Below are 20,916 nucleotides of genomic sequence, written 5' to 3' on the forward strand. Positions count from 1 at the left end.
TTTAGGGAAAGTGTAGAACTGGGGAGTGTTAATTGTCTGAGGTGCTGTCTTCCATATCCAATGTCAAACAGATGCCTTGTTCAGATGAATGCAAAAGATCCCTTGGCACTATCTGAAAAGATAAGTTCACCTGTTGTTCTAACCAACTATACTCCTTCAACTAGCTGGTCATTTGTCTCATTTTTTTGTTTTGTGGGATTTTGCTGTGGGCAAACTGGTTGCCTACATAACAGTGACAACCTTTCAAAAAAGTAATCATGGCTGCGAAACATTTGGGACTTTTTTTTAAACACTGTACCTTTGAATACAAATAGCAGTAAGTTTAGACTCTGCTGTTGAAATAGAAAACGCCTTGAACAGCAGAAATGTACTTAGTTTTCTAATATTTATTGAGTTAACTAGTTATACACAAAGATTCAAATTGTAAAAAAAATTAATTTGCTTTTAACGATTTCACCAAAGATGGAAGAATTGGGTCAGTGTATGGGGATGAGAGGAGAATCAGCAGAAATTGACATTAACAGTTCAGAAGAGTCTTTCACTGGTCTAATCTTCCAACATCTGTGGTGAGAGCTGAGAATTGCAAAGACTCTGTTCGCAAACAAGTTACAATATAACTAAAAGCTCGCATTATCTATTATCCCGCGTTAATTCCTGAAAGAACAGGATTTAATACCAGTGGGAGTCATTCGGCAGGGAGTCTTCAATTCATACAAATCTGGGCTGCAGTTCTTCGAAACACCTTAAAACTGTGCTGTGCAGATGTTACGATACAAATGCTTAATGTGTTTGTGTGTGATCTTTTTATCCCCTATTTTAATGGAGACGTAAATCATACTTAAATGGATCAACTGCTCTAGTAAAATAGTATCAGGTATTCATACTGCAAAATTTCACAATCAAACAGCAGTAGAGTTGTGAAATAAATTACCAGGAAAGGCCATTGAAATGGGCAATATAAACAGATTCAATGTACAATTAAATGCATTTTTGGAGATTGTAAGAATTGAGGATAAGGCAAGGATAATGGCAGATGTGATAAGAATACATAAAAATGTGACAGGATTATAAGGCTTAACAGTCTTTTCTTTGTTACACTGATGTGTTATGTTTAAAATTGTTAAAAGGATAAAGGATAAATAATTAAGATTGATTTTTTTTCATTGAGAAACCTAGTTTAGGAGCTGAGAATTAGAGTCCGGGATATTATCAAGGTTGGAAAACAAAGAAGGGAAGATTGAGAAAATAGAGAAGTAACATTAGCTAAGATTGGAACTGAAAATGTTGCAGATAATTGGGTGGATGGAATAATAAGCGAGGGAAAGCATTCCAAATTTTAGAGATAGTGAGAATGAATAAGCTAGAAAAGAAGCCGTAATAATGAACCTTGGTTAGAGCGCAGAGTGAGGCAGGGAACAGGACTGTACAGGATGCTGATTTTACAGCTTAGAAAGAATAAGTATGTAAAGCTTGTGGGAGCATTGTCCATAGCAGTGTCGATGAAATGGGGTCAGAGTGCATTAAACATCAATTAGCCTCAAGTTGAATCACTTCTGCCTCCAATTAATCCAAGTTGCAAAATGTCCATAAACATAACCAGTCTCTTTAGATGATTCCCAAGAAGCATTATCTTCAGGTAAGCAATCCCTGAGCCACAGCTGATAATGTCACATCCTCACTTTATGTACTTCATGCAGGACAGAATTTCCAATCCATGTAGTTCTCGGAGTTCAGTCCTATGCCTGCATACAGCAAGAAAAATATTAGGCAGAAGGGAAACTCATTTGTCAATTTCAACAAAAGCTGTTTCTCGTTAAAATTTACTAGTAAAGTCAGAGACCTTTGGCAGGTTTTTGATCTTTAAAACAATGATTATATTAGAAGTACCAACTCGAGATGGTGCCTGATCCAAGCAAGGCAGACACAAGTAGCTGTGCCAGGGACGAGTGGCTCTCTAGCCAGGGAAAATTTATTTTTATTCATTCATGGGATGTGAGCATGAGCATGTGAGGTATTTATTGCCCAACCTGTGGAGTTATTCACAGGAATGGGTAGAATGGATGGAGACACACATGGTGCATAAAACCAACATGGCCCATTGAGCCCAATGCCTGTTTCTGAACAGTCAAATTTATGTAGCGTTTGTAATGATGCATCTGAAGAGCTCCACTGACTAGTGTCAAAAGGGTGGATAAACGTTAATGTTAAAGAATGGATAGCATGATCAGATCTCTGGTAATATTAAATGTTAAGTTTAAATGATTCGCATAATTATGAAAATGGCTTAAATGATTAAATGGGAATTTTTTAAGTCACATCCCGTTAGTTTCATTTATACCGCAGTCTGTGTGAAACTGCAGACATGTGATAATCCCTTAATGTGGGGAGCTAATGTTAAACCTTACCTGGGTTCTGCCAAGCAAAGTTTGCCCAGAGCGATTGCTGCATTCTGTTGAAGGCCATTTTCCTTGGCGTCACCACCAGCATGTTTTAACAATGTTCTGACGATGTCGGACTTGAGTAGAGATGTAGCAGCTCCAGGGATCTCGAAGCAGTGCGAAAGGCAAAGGGCAGTGTTCCCCACCACCAGCTCATCGTCTGAACTCAGCAGCTTCCTTAGCGCACTGAACTCTGGCAATAGACAATGGAACAAGAGAGACAGAATCATTTAGGGAAAGTGGGTGGCATTCCTAAAAGGTTAACCAACACATTGGTATGGGAAAATAAAAAGGACTTTCACCATCAGCACCAGTCCCGTGTCCTCTCGCTGGTTTAAAATGAGCACAGCATGAGAGAAGTTTTAAAATTAGCTCTGGGAACTAGAACTGGAGCTGGGAGGAAGAGCTGCTGTTTAGACATCAGAGCTGTGGAGCAACAGAGCAACGGCTTACAGAACTGCAATGTTTGAAGTGTAAAACAACAGACAGAATATAGAAAAATTCAAGATGAAAGTGAGAATTATGGTGTTGAATTTTCCCAACTGCGGGATGAGATGCAGGTCCCGAGCCCTCCTTGTCATCAAAGGTCTCTTCTGGAACAAACTTACGTGAGGCGGGCTTCAAATTGTTCGTCTCTACAGTATCCAAGGCGGGAGAGCCAGTGAGGGAGCCAGCAGCAGGAGAGGTGAGAACTGCTGAGGCAGAAAATTGAGCAGGAGGCTGCCTCCAAATGGAGATGCTTTTGGAAGCCTGCTGAGAATGTAAACTTCAAGAAGGCCCACAGTTGCTAGGGTCATCAATGTGGAGAGACACCCCTCCACAGAAATGATTTTGTCCAAGGCTACCACCTTTTCACACCTGCGGCTCATTCACTGGGCCAGTGACTGGCGGAACTGATAGCTCTGCGGCCTACCGCTGGTGGCAGTCTTCAAGTTTCTCCCTGCCTCTGGACTCAACAGGGGCCAGTCTATTGCTGGAATATTGCTGGAAAAGTGCTGGTGGGCAGTGAAAATGGCCCCTAAGTTGGACCTTAATTATCCCAACTGGTTGCCTAACTCCATGGAGCAGGATGCCAATTCCTGGGGCCCAGGTAACTTGCCAGGAGGCAGGATAGCATCAGATCAGCTGTGCCAACATGCAAATATTAGCATTTCCCAGCTCCTTCCAAGGCAAAATTCAGCCCATGTTTATAAGTTTCCGAAAATTCTCCTGCGCCTTCTACAAGGATCACCAATTTTTTTTCAGGTTTTTTTGAATGGCATTTTGGAGAGCTGTCTTAAATATGGTCACTGTGTATGCAAGCATATGCAGTACTAACATATATATCAGTAGCTCATCACCACCTTCTCAAGGGAAATTAGGGATGGGCAATAAATGCTGGCCTAGCCAGCATCACCCATATCCCATCAATGAATAAAAAAATATATAAAATGTATCAAGTGCACAACAGGCCAATCAGCACTGCAAGAGAGAAAAATAGAGGCATAACAAAAATGCTACACTATCAGTCGCACGTCATTCACCACATGTCCATCAGACAATGGTCTGCACATAATGTCCTAGGAGCCCTGTGGGAAAAGGAGATGGTGGATCCTGTTGGATGGTTCCCTCAGCAGACTGTCAAAGTCTTTTGGCAGAATGCCTTCGGGCCAGAACTTTCAAACAAGCACCAAGACATAGCTTGGCTGGTGGTGAGAAAGGCCCTCCCCGTCAGGTCCTTCCTACACAACTGGAGTCTCACCCTTTCCATACGTTGCCCTCGAGGTGGCTGTGGAGGGGAAGAGGCCGTTATCCACCTCCTTCTGAAAAGTGCCTATGCAAAGAAGATCTGGAGAGAGATGGAATGAGTTTGACCAGGTTCATCCCACGCATCTCTGTGACGCAGGACTCTGTGGTTTATGGGTTGTTCCCAGGGAAGCACACCGAGACAAACATCAACTGCAGCTGGAGGATCATCAACTCAGTGAAAGACGCTCTTTGGTCTGCCCGAAATTTGCTGGTTTTCCAGTGCAGAGAGTTGTCCACAGCCAAGTGTAGCAGACTGGCACATTGCAAGGTCCAGGACTACATGCTGAAGGGCGCACTAAAGCTTGGAGCAGCTGCCGCAGAGGCGCAACAGTGAAAGGTCACTGTCTAAGGCCTTTCATCCATAATGCACTGAAGGGCTGGAAATTGTATAGAACCCCTCAGGCTGCATTACTCACATTGAATGTATACAGTAAATATTACATGTATCACCATTGTATTGAAGCACCACAGAGTGCAACAAGACCTATGTAGATAATTTGAATGCCATTGCACTTTCTGTAATGACCATTTTGAAATGCTTGTGATGTTCTTTTAGATATTTTATGAATAAAGTATATTTTTGCAAAATTTCTACCTTGAGCATATATTGCCATTCCTTCATCACTGCTAACTCAAATTTCATGATAGCACCGTCAGCAAATGCATTGCACCCAATAGCAGGCGATGCTAGTAAAGTAGCATTGTTTTTAATCCATAACTAGTACTCTTTGTGAGCCGTAGGCATGGTTACTAAACACAGTTTCTGATGGCCTCAGCCATTATCGGAAAACCAATAAAATTAAGCTGATAATTGAGTTATCTTCCTCTTTCAGGTGCTTATTATGTGCGCTCCATCGCCACATTCCTTTTACTTCCGATTCCTGGGGTTAGTGTTTTTTTTAACTCATGATTATACAATGTATTAACAATGGCAGTGTACAGACCCACCATTATAATAATGTTCTGTTTACTGCTGATGCTGGAGAAGCACCAGAGGGTGCTGTGTGTAATTATTATGGATTATAAATAGATTGTGCTACATTTCAATATATGGAGTCCACCCAATCAGCCCCAGATGCCCTGTTCAATCTTAGTGACAAAGTCATTTTAGAAGATTGCTCAAACTAGAAGATAATTATCACGTACTTTTATCATATTTGACAATCTCTTCTCGGGCCTGTTCACTATTACTGCTGCAGACTGCCAATGTCTTCACAGCATATCGTATAGTTGTCTTCCCATCCGCCTGAAACACAAACAAATCAAACTGTGGTTGTGCAGACAGTGGGACTCAGGCAAGCAAGTGAACAAAAATTTAAGGAAGCTTAAATTTTTCTTTCTCCCTCCCGACCCACCCCATGGTTCACAACCCCCCTACACCATTAAAAGTATCCATTCCTGCTGAAGTATGTTTCCACGGGCACCAGCTGTTCTTTGGTATCTTTCCCAAGTGAGCGTTATTCAAGTGGGAGCCTGGTTAGTCTCAGCGGGCTATTGAACTGAAGACATCACAGCCAAACGCAATATTGCTCTCGCCTGACGCCCAATCACAATAGGTCCCAGCTGGGGAGTCACTGAACAGCAATCAGGAGCACCAAGAACAAAAGTAGCCCTCAGGCCAGCAGAAAAATCAAACCTGATAGCTGATTCATTTGCTTCTCATTTCACGCATTATTTATCTCCTCTTCCAATGCCCAGAAGAAAAGATGCCCAGCTGAAAAAAAATTAAGTCACTGATACGGACTAGGAGCTAAAGTCATTTATGTCGAATGATAGAATGAAATGGCACAGAAGGTCATTCGACATCATGCCAACTGTTTGGTAGTTATTAATTAATCTTGCTCCCCTGCTCTTTTCCCTTCAATTCCTTAACCAGTTTTACTTTAAAATTTACTATTGAATCTGCTTCCACCACCCTTTTAGGTTGTGCATTCCAGATCACAACAACAGAGTTAGTGAGTCATTATGGCATAGCAAGAGAGTATTCGGCCCATCAAGTCATGCTGGTCAGATGCAGCATAAAAAAATTATTTCCTTATGTCGCCTTTGGTTCTGTTTCAAATCACCTTAAATCTGTGTCCTCTGGTTACCGACTGTCACTGGAAACACATATTCCTTATTTACTCGGCCAAAACTGTATGGCATGTATATTTAAAAAGCTGATTTGTTTCATGTACTAAAGTTTCTCCATCTTGCTGTCATGCCCACATTTTTGTCATTGTCCTTCTACATTGCTCCAGTAAAACCCAGCGCATACTTGAGGAACAGCACCTCATCTTCCAATACGGCACTTTCGTTGGAGGTCCCTTGGAATCAAGGATGACGTCCGTCAGGCTTGGTGAGACTTCAGGTGACTGAGGAGCCCAATTCTGGATCCACATGTTCTTCCGCAGTGGAGGCATGTTGTTGTGCAGAGGAGTGGAAATCACAGCCATGGTTGGCTTCCTGCTCCTTCCTCTGCCGCCACTGTTTCCAGCTCACTGTTGAGTCGCTGAGCCTCGAAGTGGCGTGCGCCTCGATGGGCTAGGTGATGCCATTCCGACAAGCGGCAGCATTATAAAGAAGGCAAGTGCACACGGGATACAGAGTAATTTGATAATGTGGATTCAAAATTGGCTTAGTTGTAGGAGATAGAGGGTGATGACAGAAGGATGCTTTAGTGACTGGAAGCCAGTGTCCAGTGGCGTACCACAGGGATCTGTGCTCGGTCTCCTATTATTTGTCATTTATATAAAGTACATAGATGACTATGTGGCGGGTAGGATTAGTAAGTTTGTGGATGACACAAAGATTGACCGGGTGGTTAATAGTGAGGTTGAGTGTCTTGGGCTACAGGAAGATATAGGCGGGATGGTCAAATGGGCAGATAAGTGGCAGATGGAATTTAACCCTGAAAAGTGTGAGGTGATACACTTTGGAAGGAGTAATTTGACAAGGAAGTATTCAATGAATGGCATGACACTAGGAAGTTCTGAGCAACAAAGGGACCTTGGCGTGTGTGTCTATAGATCTCTGAAGGCAGAGGGGCATGTTAGTGGGGTGGTGAAAAAGGCATAAAAACAAAAAACTACTGCGGATGCTGGAAATCCAAAACAAAAACAGAATTACCTGGAAAAACTCAGCAGGTCTGGCAGCATCGGCGGAGAAGAAAATAGTTGACGTTTCGAGTCCTCATGACCCTTCAGCATATGGGACACTTGCCTTTATCAATCGAGGCATAGATTACAAAAGTAGGGAGGTCATGTTGGAGTTGTATAGAACCTTGGTGAGGCCACAGCTGGAGTACTGTGTGCAGTTCTGGTCGCCACATTATAGGAAGGATGTGATTGCACTGGAGGGGGTGCAGAGGAGATTCACCAGGATGTTGCCTGGGGTGAAACATTTAAGTTATGGAGAGAGGTTGGATAGACTTGGGTTGTTTTTGTTGGAGCAGAGAAGACTGAGGGGCAACCTGATCGAGGTGTACAAGATTATGAGGGGCATGGACAGGATGGACAGGGAGCAGCTGTTCCCCTTAGTTGAAGGGTCAGTCACAAGGGGGCATAAGTTCAAGGTGAGGGGCAGGAGGTTTAGGGAGGATGTAAGGAAAAACTTTTTTACCCAGAGGGTGGTGACGGTCTGGAATGCACTGCCTGGGAGGGTGGTGGAGGCTGGTTGCTTCACATCCTTTAAAAAGTACCTGGATGAGTACTTGGCACGTCATAACATTCAAGGATATGGGCCAAGTGCTGGTAAATGGGATTAGGTAGGTAGGTTAGGTGTTTATCACGTGTCGGTGCAGACTCAATGGGCCAAAGGGCCTCTTCTGCACTGTGATTCTGTGATAGTCCTCCCAGTCAATGGTGTTAATGCCTCCGCGCTTTAGGGTGACCTTGAGCATATCCTTATACCTTTTCCTTTGGCTGCCCTTTCAGCGTAGGCCAACGGAGAGCTGTGAGAAGCGAACCTGCTGAGAGAGACAGTTTTCAGGCATCCGGATGCAATGGCCCATCCATTGGAATTGGTTCCGCAGAAGCAGGGCTTTAATGCTGGTGGACGCAGCTTCAAGGAGGACGCTCGTACTACTCTGGCGGTCCTCCCAGTTGATCCCCAGGATTCGACACAAGCACTGCTGATGGAAGGTCTCAAGGGTCTTAATGTTGCGTTGGTAGACAGTGCATGTTTTGCTGCAGTAGAGGAGGGCGGTCAACACAACCGCCTTATAAACCAGAACCTTTGTTGATTTCCAAAAGTCCCTGTTGTCAAAGACACAATGGCACAGCTTGGAAGAAGGCAGCGCTGGCACAGTTGACTCAATGTTGGACTTCCTCAGCGATGGTAGTCCCTTGGGAGAGGTGGCTGGCGAGGTAAGGGAAGTGCTGCACATACTCCAGAGCCACCCCATCCACGTGAATGACGCAGGGGGTGCTCAACCAGCCCAGGGAAGGTTGGTTAAGGACCTTGTGATTCGACATAAATTACCTTAATGATGTTTAAGGACAGGCCAAGCCTCTTATACGAGGTGTTGAAGAGGTCAAGTGTCCTTTGCACATCCTGTACAGAGTGAGCCATCACACAGCATCACCCACAAACTGAAGGTCGTGGATGTCCATGGTGGTGAGTTTTGTTTCTGCCCAGAAGCAGCCAAGCTTGAAGAGCTTCCCATCCAGAATGCTGAATGCTGACACCAGGTGGTAGGTCATCTCGAATGAGGTGGACAATAATGGTCAGGTAAATGGTGAATCAGGTGGGAGTGATCACACACCTTGTTTGACTCCGGTCCGGATGTGAAAGATGTCAGTTTCAGATCCTCCACTCAGGATGTTGGGGGTCATGTTGTCATGCAGGAGCCTCAGGACGGTGACAAACTTCAACGGGCAACCAAAGCATTGGAGGGCAATCCATAGAGCTTCACAATTTAAAGAATCAAACACCTTGGTCAGGTTGATGAAGGTGAGGAACAATTCTTGAATTTACTCCCGACATTTTTCCTGGATCTGTCTAGCCACAAAGACCGTGTCTGCAGTATCCTGGGATAGTCGGGAGCCACACTGGGTTGCCAGGAGCATCTCGACAGCAACCGGACGAAGGTGGTTCAAAAGGATGTGGGCCAGGACCTTACCCGCGATGGACAAGGGGCAAATCCCCCTGTAGTTTTCACAATCAGATCTGTCTCCCTTCTTGTGGATAGCAATGATGGCCATGTGCCTGAGATCCCTGGGGGATGTCCTCTTTATCCCAGAGGCGGAGGATGAACTGGTGGAGTCATGACGTGAGCTGAAAGCTGTCAGTATGGTGGACCTCTGCGAGTATACTGTTTAGCCCACAAGCTTTGTTGGTTTTCATCTTTTGGATGGCCCGCTTAAGCTCATTGATGGTTGGTAGATCACCGAGGGAATCCTCCACAGGGTACTGTGGGATGGCTTGGAGGGTCTCCTCCGATATGGTGGAGTCCCAACTGAGGAAAGTTCAAAGCGCTCTTTCCAACGCTGACAGATGGCGTCGTCATCGTTGAGGAGCCGGGAGGCGTCCTGTGATTGGAGAGGGTTTTGTCCGGTCAAGCGGGGTCAACAGGTCATCTTGGTAGCCTGGAAGAAGTTGCGAATATCGTGTTGGTTGGCGTAGACCTGAATCTCGTGCGCTTTCTCCACCCACCGGTTCCTGTCTCAAATGCATCGCTGGACCTCAGCCTTCAATTGTTACACTGCCGTCATGCACTGAGTACTTGGGTGACTTTGCCAAGTGATGAAGGCTGCTCATTTCAAGAAGATCGCGGATTGCGGTGTCATTGGCATCAAACCAGTCCTGGCTCCATCTTGACGTAGACTGGATAGTCTGTGCGCAGGTGTCTAGGACCGCGGACTTGAGTTGCTCCCAATATGCCTGGATGGAAATGGCATCAGTGGTGGGCACTTGCTCCAATGCACTGTGCAACTGGGCCTGGAACTCTTCCTGCAGTCCTGGGTCCTTCAATGCTGCAATATTCAGCTTTCTCTGGGCAGCTTTTTGGGTTCTCTGGTGTCTTGGCCCCAGGCAGATGTTCATCACTGAGCGTGATAGCATTTTATAGCCTTCTGGACTTAACATTGAGTTCAACAACTTCTGACCAGGAACTCTGTCCTCTATTTTGATATTTTTTTTTTTTCCAAACACCCTCCCCCGTCAGGGCCAGTCTGTAACTTGTTCTTATGTTTTGCTTTCAGAGAGCACTGACCCTTGCTCTGTTATTAAGACATTCTGCTCTTTGACCTTTGTGCCACTATTAGCACCTGCCTCAGTCTTTAACACTATCATTACCACTCCCTTTGCCTTGTGTCCACGACATATTTGTCAAATCTCTCCTAGCTCCCACCTATCCCTGACCTTCTATTTTGTTCCACCTGCTTCACCCCATCTCTCCAACAGTATAAAACCCATCACATTTCTACATCTTAAGCTCTGAAGAAGAGGCATACAGACTCAACATTTTAACTCTATTTCCCTCTCCACAGATGCTCCCAGACCTGTTGAGTTTTTCCAGAATGTTATGTTTTTATTTCTGATTTCCAGCATCAGCAATATTTTGCTTTCAGTAAAGTTTCCACGTCCATCAGTGTTTTCTACCTTTATAAATCTGTGCATTTTCTTCACCATTCCTGCTTTCACTGCTTTTTCCACTGCTTCAGCAGACTGAGGGAGCACATGACTCAGAAGCCCAGTTGCTCTCTGCAAAATAACAAAAATAACTAACTCTCAAAGTAGCAACAAGGTGATGCAAATGATTAATTAGCAACATAATAGGCCTCGCTCTTAAAACACCTTGCAAATTCCTGTCAGGGTAGGTAATTCCAATTAGTGAATGAAACACGGCAATAATTAGACCAGGAATGGACAGTACTTACTGTGAGAATGCCACCATCTGTACTGCTAAGCAGGAGGATGCACCTTTCTGTAATAGCTGGAGCTTTTGCCTAAAACACATAGGTAGGAAGTAAGGAAGGAAAAGCTAGACACCATTAAAGGGTGATTCATTTACAGCCTTGATCCAATTTTCAAACATTCTTATTCAAATTCCTTTACTCCTTCCATCCCTTTGAGCACAGCAATTATATGCCAACACTGTAAATATAAGTAAGTGATTTATATTTTACACAATTTAAAAAATTAAACTGAGAGATGCATTTAAGATGACTTAATTTCGTCAATTCTGTACCATCACATCTTTTAGCGCCTTAGTCAATATATGGTAATATACTGCAGATTTTTCATTCAGTAGCAATTATGCTAAAAGTAGGGCTTGCTGCCAAAATTATCACTCTGTAATAAAAGGCGTATAGCTGCATTTCTGCAGGCAGAACAGTCTCATACTTATTATCTTTTTTAAAAAAATTCCCTATTGATGCAAAGAAAATAGGGAGAGCCAGCATTCAATTCCCAGTTTGCGCAGAATTGGCTAATTTCAGCGAGTCAAAGGCCAGGATTTTCCCGTCAGTGAGTGGGGGGCGGGGCCCGCTCACTGACGCGTAAAATGACGCGTGGTGACGTCGGGCGGAACTCCCAATGTCATCGTGCCCCATTTAAATTTTGAGGTAGGCGGGGGCTCAGCAAAATCAGCTGTGTGCCCGCTAGCTTGTCAATGGCCAAGTGAGGTCATTGAGAGAGTCATTAAAGTAATTAATGGACCTGCCCGTCCAACCTTAAGGTTAGCGGGCAGGCCAGGAGCCCTGGCGGGCATTAGAAAAAGTATGAAACCTCATCCAGGGGCGGAATGAGGTTTCATGTAGGTTTTCAAAAATTTAATTAAATTGTTTTTAAAAGTTATGAACGTGTCCCAACTCACGTGACAGTGTCACATGAGGGGACATGTCAGGGATTTTCTTTTTCTATTTCTAATGTTTTATTTCTATTTTTAATATTTTTTAATGTACAGCCGATCTCCCTGAGGCAGCACTTAGCCTCAGGGAGATGAGTGCGCTCTTTTGTGCACATGCGCTCTCGGGTGTAGGGATTTTCCCCCGCCCGCACAGGGAGCGCATAGCGCTTCTGTGCGAACGTCATGCTGGCGGGCCTTAATTGGCCCGCCCATGTAAAATGGCAGCTCTGTGCGCCCGCTCTTTAACTTCCCTCCCAACGGGGGGGGAAAGTGCTGCCCAAAGTGTCTCAAGGATAGGACGGTTCTCATTCCTGATTACTGTTCAAATAGCCTTGTTGGAAAATGTACACATGACTATCAGCTGCAGACTGGTCCAGGATCGGGTCTGATGCCCTATGGATGAATAGCATGCCAAATTAATTAGTCAATTGCAAGCATGAAGCACAGTGGTACTAGAGGAATCGTACTGTCACTGCCTTCAGAACAAATGTGGGGAAATGGTTTAAAAACAGCTTCTAAAGATGAGCATTTGCTGTCCTTGTTCTTAATTTCCTACCTGGATGGTGCAGCATTGCTCTATGGAAACGTTTACCATCAGGCCTAGAAGAGTGTACAGGGTTTCCCTGTACTCCGCCTTGGTGACGGATGATATAGCCTCATCCTATGTGAATAGAGAAACAGTGTTATTAAAAATTGGGTGACCAAGTGTATGAGACGTAACAGCCTCAAGTTTGTACATAAAACACAGGCTCAGAAATCAACGGGGTTGATGCAATCACAAAGGGAAGTCTCAGCTGATGTTTTGTAATCTAACTAAATTAAAGCAGTTTGGACTGAATAAAGAGCATTTTGACTATATCTAACCCACTCCTTCCACTATTTCAGTCAAGACTTTCAAACCCTTCTCCCAGTCCTACATTTCTGAAGTTTTTCCAATTCCTAAGAGAATCAAGCAGATTTTAATTTCAGGATCAACACTGCAACCCACCACTGCTGTGGCACAGCTAAACCATAACAACAGGAGAAACTGGTTAAAACTGATGTCAGGAAATGCTTCTTCATGCAGAGTGGACTGGATGTCTTGATGGAAGCAAGGACATCTGGAAACATCAATGAAACACTTAGAAGATATTATTGGAGAGGTGAAGGTGAATCTGGGTGGGTGAGCTAAGATGATGCTCTGCATTCACAATGATCTTGTGTGCTTGTGTCAAATAAGCTATCCCACCCGAGCCCATAGCTCATTTGTACATTAAAGGTTAATTTCAGCAATGTAAGGTGCAATATTTTTTTGCTGATCACAAACGCGTCCTAATTATAGCCCGAACTATAAAGAATGACTTGCATTGACACAACTTTCACAACCTCAGATGCCCCCCAAATATGTTTCACAGAACAAAAGTACTTGAAAAGTAGACACTGTTAAAACTTTGGTGAATGCAGCAATAACTTCGTGCACAGCAACAAGATAAATGACCAGATAATCTGATTTATGGCGGTGTTAGCTTAAGGACAAATGTTAGCCAGGACAAAGGGAGAACTCCCCTGCTGTTTGTCAAATAGTGTAATGGAAGCTTTTATAGCCACCTGATCAGGCAGACGTTAATGTCTCTTTCAAAGGACGCCACCTCTGAGAGTGCAGCATTCCCTCAGTACTAAATGTCAATCTCAATTATGTCCTAGAAATTGGTGCATGCTGCATGCACCCGATGAGGTTGGCAACAGGGCCAAGGAAAATTGATCTGCCAGCCTCAGTTAGGATAGTACCAACAAGCTGAAAGTGTCAGTAGTGGCCCCAGCGTCAACTCAGGTGGTTGATGGTGGGGGGGGGCTCCATGTTCGGACAGCTAGGTTGCGGGGCGAGGTCCTCAGATGAGGCTGGTGAGAGGAGCAATCAAGGTGGTTGGGAAGGGAGGAAGGGCAAGTCACCTGCAGCTCCATAATAAATAAAACTTTCAACTTAACCTTTTGTCTGGTAGCTTCCAGTGGTCCCTTTAAAGACTATTGGTTTGGCATCCACTGCTGAGAAAACTCCATGTAAAATATAAAATTCACAGGTGACAGACCACAACATGTAGTGTGTTATGCTCCTTGCTGATGTAAATCAGGGGCCTCATGCCAATTTCAGACAATGCCCTGGACAAATATAGGATGCCCTAACTAATATGGTATGGAGTGCACAACTGGCATAGAATGAGCATGCTATATTGAGTCTTGCAACACCCATTTTTCACCCAAACAAAATGGGCACCAAATAATCAAACCATCTGACTCAGAGACAAGAGTGGGTCACTGAGCCAAAGCTGATGCTTGTCACGTAATTCCTGTAAACTATGCAGCCACCTGTCACACAATTCATATTATTGCAAGGTTAATAATGAAAACCATTTACAAATAAAGACCATACAAAATATGTCACATTTCTGATTACTTTCTGTATGAAAAATAAAAGTCATTTTGAATATGTCAATGCCTGATAACAAGCATAGCTGTTTGTCAGAGAAGAGATACTCACTAAATAGATGTGTCATATTTAATATCCTAAATGAACACAGGAAATTTCTAACTCAAGGTAAAAATGGAAGCATCAATATAGAAATTCAAGTTTTCCACATTCTTAGGAAACTTACGATAGCATTTAGGCATGACTCCCAGTATTCTTCTCTTCCTGCTATTTGTCCAGATATTGTCTTGTCAGATGCAATGCTGCCTATGACTGAAATGCAGTGTGGAAACATCTGCTTATTCACCAACTTCAAGTTTTGCTGCAACAAGTATCAAACCAGCAAAAATAAAATGTGCATGAGAAAGAGCAAAGTGAATATTTGAAGCATAAACCAATCAAATGAAAAATGCTTTGCTTGAGATTTGAATATGACTTGTGTGGAGTACTTACTAGCAGCAACAAATAAGTGCTGAGGCATTCTAAAGGTAATGTCAAAATACACCCTCAAATACACACTGAAAAAGTTCTGACAGGTGGATATGTGGGAAGACTCAGTATTAATTCCTTACCAGGAGACTTTCAAACGATGGTAACACATTGACCGCAAAATCATTTCGACAATGCTTTTTAAACCTAATGGGGAAGAAATCAAATGTTATAGTCATGTGCTAAAATAGCAAGAATACTCATCATTTTTTTAAAACAAAATTGCCTATATATATGCCTGTGTCAGCTTTCAATCTGAATGTTTAAGCTTAGCCAAAGGCTTTTAATAGTCCAAATTTATCAGTTAATGCAGTGTTGAGGAATCATGACTGACAATCACTTTGTGATCGTATCATTATCAAGCATATCAGTTCTTGATACTTTCAATCAGGGGCATTTTAACTGTCTACCACTGAGATACTCAGAATAAGCCTGGCCTAGCCAATTTGAGACCCGCCTCTCTTGCGGACTTCAGCAGACTTAGGTTTCACATGTCTTGGTGTTTCTTTTCAGTTTGCCTAGCTGTGAAAGGTTTAGTGAGCTATCCTTAGTTCTGTTCCCTTCCTTTATTTATTTGTTCGTGGGATGTGGGCATCGCTGGCTAGCAGCATTTATTGCCCATCCCTAATTACCCTTTTTCAGAGGGCATTTAAGAGTCCATTGCATTACCATGTAGGCCAGACCAGGTAAGATACAGCAGATTTCCTTCCCTAATGGACATTAGTGAACCAGATGGGTTTTTACAACAATTGACAATGATTTTGTGGTCATCATCAGACTTTTAATTACAGATTTTTACTGAATTCAAATTTTACCATCTGCCATGGTGGAATTCGAACAAGGGTCCCTAGAGCATTACCCTGGGTCCCTGGAAAACTAGTCCAGTGACTATACCACTATGCCACCACCTTCTTGCTCTCCATCAAAATGATTCGAGGGAATAAGATTAAGTGTTGGGTTATCCAAGTGTCCATGCAGCAACTAAAAGGGTCTTAAAACAATGGAACCATTGGCCTTATAGGTTTTTTCCCTTTACCCATGAGGAAATAGCTAGCCAGACTCAACAGCAGTGCACAATGACAAGACTGAAATGTTGAACTATGAAGACCTTCCATGGCTTTGCTTACGGTGAGTCTGGGATATAGAAAATTGATCAGACCATATTTACTGTGCACAGTTCTGGTCCCCATTATGGAAAAAAAGGATATAGAAGCACTGGAGAAGGCACATAAAAGCTTTTCAAAGATGATACCAGAACTGAGAAGTTATATCCATTTGAAAAGATTGAACAGCTTGTGGCTTTTTATTTTAGAAAAAAGAAAGCTGAGGGGTGATAGAGCTTTTTAAGATTATGAAAGGGTTTGATAGGGTAGGTGTAGATGTTTCACCTGTGAGGAGATCAAAACTAGGAGCATAAATATAAGATAACCAATAAGTCCAATAAAGAATTCAGGAGAAACTTCTTTGCCATATGGCTAGGATGTGGAAATAGGTACCCTATAGGAGTAGTTGAGGCAAATAGCATAGATTCATTTAAGGGGAAAGCTAGATTAGTGCAAAAGGGAGAAAGGAGTAGAAGGTGATTTTTAACATTTTTTTAAAAAATTCATTCATGGGATGTGGGCATCGCTGGCTAGGCCAGCATTTATTTCCCATCCCTAATTACCCTCAAGAAGGTGGTGTTCAGCTTTGTGAACCGCTGCAGTCCATGTTGATGAGGTTAGATGAAGCAGGAAGGGAGGCGTCTTGTATGGAGGATAAACACTAACATAGATCTGTTGGGCAGAATAGCCTGTTTCTGTGCTGAAAATAGTATGTCATTCAATGTAAATTACAAACCTTCCAGGGCTCTGACTGTGGTAAATCTGATACATGCTGGCTTGCAGTGGTGATCAAATTACAAATAGGAAATCTCGACGGTGTTCGCTTCAGGTATACAACAAGCAAGAACAGATCAGTTGGTGGACACCAGAGAATAATGGTCTCTGTTTCTGTGATCTGACTGGTCAAAATGACTCAATATACAACATTGCACACACAAACACAAAGCATTTAATAAGATACAGCAATTAAGAAAGAAAGATGTACATTTTTTTTAAGCAGATAAATAAAATAAGATTACTTATTCTCAGGCACTAGGCTGGTGAGGATTCCCATGGCATCGCCAGCGGTTTCATCAATGCAATTCATGAATCCCATTAGAATCTGCATCAACCTACACAAAAAGACAATTAACAACAGCCAGTCAGGAAAGAAAGAACTCACATTTATATTGTTTCCCATCACAATCTCAGAACATTCCGTGAGTGTTTTAAAATCAATGGTTAAAAACATTCACATGTATTACACGGACACTGCCATGCTGACTGATACCATCGTTATAAACTAGGGCGCAGTGTTTTTAGTTGACTAACTGGCAGCAACAAAACTTCAATTCTTTTCACACTAACTGAAGTTTAATATTACATGAAACGAAAATAAAAATAGCTGGAAAAACTCAGCAGGTCTGACAGCATCTGCGGAGAGGAATACAGTTAATGTTTCGACTCCGTATGACTCTTCATCAGAACCCAGTTCTGATGAAGAGTCATACGGACTTGAAACGTTAACTGTATTCCTGTATTCCTCTCCGCAGATGCTGTCAGACCTGCTGAGTTTTTCCAGCTATTTTTATTTTTGTTTCAGATTTCCAGCATCCGCAGTATTTTGCTTTTATTTTAATATTACGTGGTTTGGCAGGGTAGATGCTGAGACTGTTTCCCCTGGCTAGAGAGTCTAGAACTAGGCTTATATTCTCAAGGTAAGAGGTCAGCCATTTAGAACTAAGAAATTCTTCACTCGGGTGGTTATGAATCTTTAGAATTCTCTATCCCAGAGGAATGTGTAGATGCTCAGGCATTGAGTATATTCAAAAAAAAAATAAAGACTTGCATCTATATAGCACCTTCCACAACAGCAGGACCTCCCAAAGCACTTTACAGCCAATGAAATACTTTTGAAGCATAGTCACTATTACAATGTAGGAAACACAGCAGCCAATTGGCACACAGCAAACTCTCGCAAACAGCAACATGACATTGAACAGGTAGCCTGGTCTTTAGTGATATTGACCGAGAGCTAAATATTGGCCAGGAAAACTGGAATGGTTCTTCTTTGAAATAGCACTGTGAGATCTTTTTGGTCCACCTGAGAGAGTAGAAGGTGTCTTGGTTAACGTCTCATTTGAAAAGCAGAGATTGATAATTTTTTGGGCACTATGGGAATCAAGAGATATAGGGATTGGACAGGAAAGTAGAGTTGAGGTAGAATATCAGCCATGACCTTACTGAACGGTGCAGCAGGCTCAAGGGGCCATAAAACCTATTCCTGCTCCTATTTCTTATGTTCCTAATAGTGTTCAAAATAGTCCCAGCAGTCAATGAAGAAAAATATAAGAAGACTGCTTTTTATTTGATGTACTCCTTTTACACTGAAGCATAGGACCCACTTTTATTAAGAAAATATCAATTAAGTTTCCAGCAGGAAACCTATGGAGAAGGAGCTTTCTTCCCAGCTAAGCCATCTGTGCAAAATTAACACAGGAATGTCTTGGAGCCACTCCACTGGGGGGAAAAGAGGTGCCACATGAAATGGGTTTGAGACCTATAATGCCAGACTGGTTACTCAATTTTATTTCAAGGCTGTCATCCTATGATATGATTTTCCTTCAGGTGATAAAGCAATGAGCAATGGGCTCCTGTATAATTGGGTCAGATCCCCATGTCCAGCACTTTCGTCACCTGCATCAAGACATGTTAGATTAGATGAATTTTTCACACCCATTTCAGTGGTAATGAGAAGATCTCTAATATTGATTAAACGCCATCAAAAATCTTTGAAAGCTATGAGGTTTAGAATTAAGATAGTAGCTTAGTAGTTCAACCAACTTTAGCCATATAATAAGACTTTAATGAACTGCACTGGGAAACTGAGGTTACCAGGTCAACTGAAAGCATCAATCTGCCTACCTTTAATTTCCCTATACAGAACAAGTATAAGACAATTATCCTTTTACACATTTATAATCTTTGCTAACGCAATGCCTTCTCGTTAAACAACACTTGAACTGCATTCACATACTGACAATTTCACCGCCCCTTCCTTCTTCACAAAAGAAAATCTCTATTCACCCACCTACATGGATGGTGGAGAGGATTACCTGGTTAAATTCAGATTGCACAGCAGTAAACCTTTGCCATATTCCGACAATAAGTAAATGGATATTAGAGTTAGACACTCCTTGTAGATTCCACTCTCCTTACATGACAACAGATCCAGCAACTGTTCACTTGTACCAGAGGAAGTGATAAATAAACGTTGATTCTCCTCTAAAAGCCAAAAAAGTTACAGATTAAAGATGCAAACAAAGTTTGCTAGCCATTTTACCAAACCAGAATGAAATCTGTAAAATGAATGCCATTTATTTCACATTATTTGTGGCCTCTTTCTGTAAATGGTGCATATCCTGGTATTATTCTTATCTCTTGTTTACGGGAAGAACTGATTCATAATCTCACCCGGCCCCCAGAGAGATGAATATTACAATTTGCAGGTTATTACAAAATACGTGAACAACCTAAGAGAAGAAAGACTATTCAGCCCATTGAAACTGCTCATTTTAGCACGCTCTCTGCTAGTCTGGCATGTTGACTGCCTTTATATCCAAGTCCTTATTGGCAGAATTTTTCAAATACGTATCACTTACAGAAAAGAATTCTCAGTTTTGAATGTACTTTTTCTGATTTATTTTCAAGTAATTATTCTGGATTTATTTTGACTGCACCAGTTAATCTTTTATATGCTGAGGTTCCCCTGCCTTAGCCGCTTTCTCTTATGAGCTCTGCAGTTTAAGGTCTTTGAATATTCAGGACATGATCGTACTGTCCGCAATCAACAGCTTCACTTTTTCTTAAACAAAAACAGAAAGTGCTGGAAAAACTGAGCAGATCTGGCAGCAACTGCGGAGACATAAACAGAGTTAACATTTCGAGTCCAATACGACTCTTCTTCGGAACCTTTACTTTTTCTTCCTTCCCTCTCCTATCCTAGTTGCAGTAACCGAACAGGTTAAAATAAATCAGATGCAGATCTGTTACAAAAAGTGACTTATTAACTGTATAAGTATAGATAGGTCTAATTACCATTTCCACGAGAAACTGCCTGCCACAGCACAAGGACAGAAACACATAGCTCCACCTCATATGGTTCCTTCACTGAGCTGGTAAGACTCCTGTTAAAGACATGAATGATAGAAAAATACACATTTCTGGCCTTTGCAAAATGATACAAATAAAAAAGCATTGGGTTTTCAAAACATAGGAAAAACAGTGAAAACTTAAGTAGTTTACAAAAGGACAAAATTGATTGAATTTAGTTTGAAAAAAGCTACACAAAAATAAATTCCTAATATTTGTCAATTTTTTAACATTAATTATCATGTACTTTTGCAATTTTTCAATGTGTATTTATTATGGCTTGAATTTTTCAGTCGGTGGGCGGGCTCGATGGGAGCGGGCGGTCGCGGAGCTGACCTCCTCCCCCGATCGGCTCTGCACAACCATTTTACGCGGGTGGGCCAATTAAGACCCGCCCAGCGTAAGACAGGAGCAGTAGCGCTACCTGTAATGAGGGGAGGAGGGAGAGTTGGGGCCAGCACTCATAAGCGCGCGAAAGAGTGCTTCAATCTCCCTGAGGCACGTACCTGCCTCAGGGAGTTTGAAGCACTATTGAAATAAATAAATAAAAGAAAAATAAATTTAATTAAACATGCCCCATCTCATGTGACTTACATTTCAGAAAACTTTTTTACTTGATTCATAAAAGCTTTAGGAGATCTCATCCCGCTCGTGGATGAGGTTTCCTAAAAAACGTAAAGGCTGCTTGGCCTT

The 20,916-nt window shown here is 42.4% G+C and overlaps 1 protein-coding gene across 3 annotated transcripts in view; it reads right to left on the reverse strand.

Annotated features, from left to right (window-relative positions):
* Nucleotides 1-366: 366 nt before the first annotated feature.
* Nucleotides 367-20,916, reverse strand: part of ttc12 (tetratricopeptide repeat domain 12) — a 54,059-nt gene continuing 33,509 nt past the window's right edge. For all 3 annotated transcript variants that reach the window (XM_078533009.1, XM_078533008.1, XM_078533007.1), the window contains 11 exons: nt 20,170-20,258; nt 19,188-19,356; nt 17,112-17,204; nt 15,073-15,136; nt 14,688-14,822; nt 12,614-12,718; nt 11,087-11,155; nt 10,809-10,910; nt 5,373-5,472; nt 2,406-2,631; nt 367-1,742 (listed from right to left, as the gene is read on the reverse strand). In XM_078533009.1, coding sequence (XP_078389135.1) covers nt 1,676-1,742; nt 2,406-2,631; nt 5,373-5,472; nt 10,809-10,910; nt 11,087-11,155; nt 12,614-12,718; nt 14,688-14,822; nt 15,073-15,136; nt 17,112-17,204; nt 19,188-19,356; nt 20,170-20,258 — 1,219 coding nt within the window. In that variant the 3' untranslated portion in view covers nt 367-1,675. The remainder of the gene's footprint in view (nt 1,743-2,405; nt 2,632-5,372; nt 5,473-10,808; nt 10,911-11,086; nt 11,156-12,613; nt 12,719-14,687; nt 14,823-15,072; nt 15,137-17,111; nt 17,205-19,187; nt 19,357-20,169; nt 20,259-20,916) is intronic.

Source organism: Cetorhinus maximus, chromosome 2 (genome assembly GCF_964194155.1).
Source record: "Cetorhinus maximus chromosome 2, sCetMax3.hap1.1, whole genome shotgun sequence".
Classification (NCBI taxonomy): domain Eukaryota; kingdom Metazoa; phylum Chordata; class Chondrichthyes; order Lamniformes; family Cetorhinidae; genus Cetorhinus; species Cetorhinus maximus.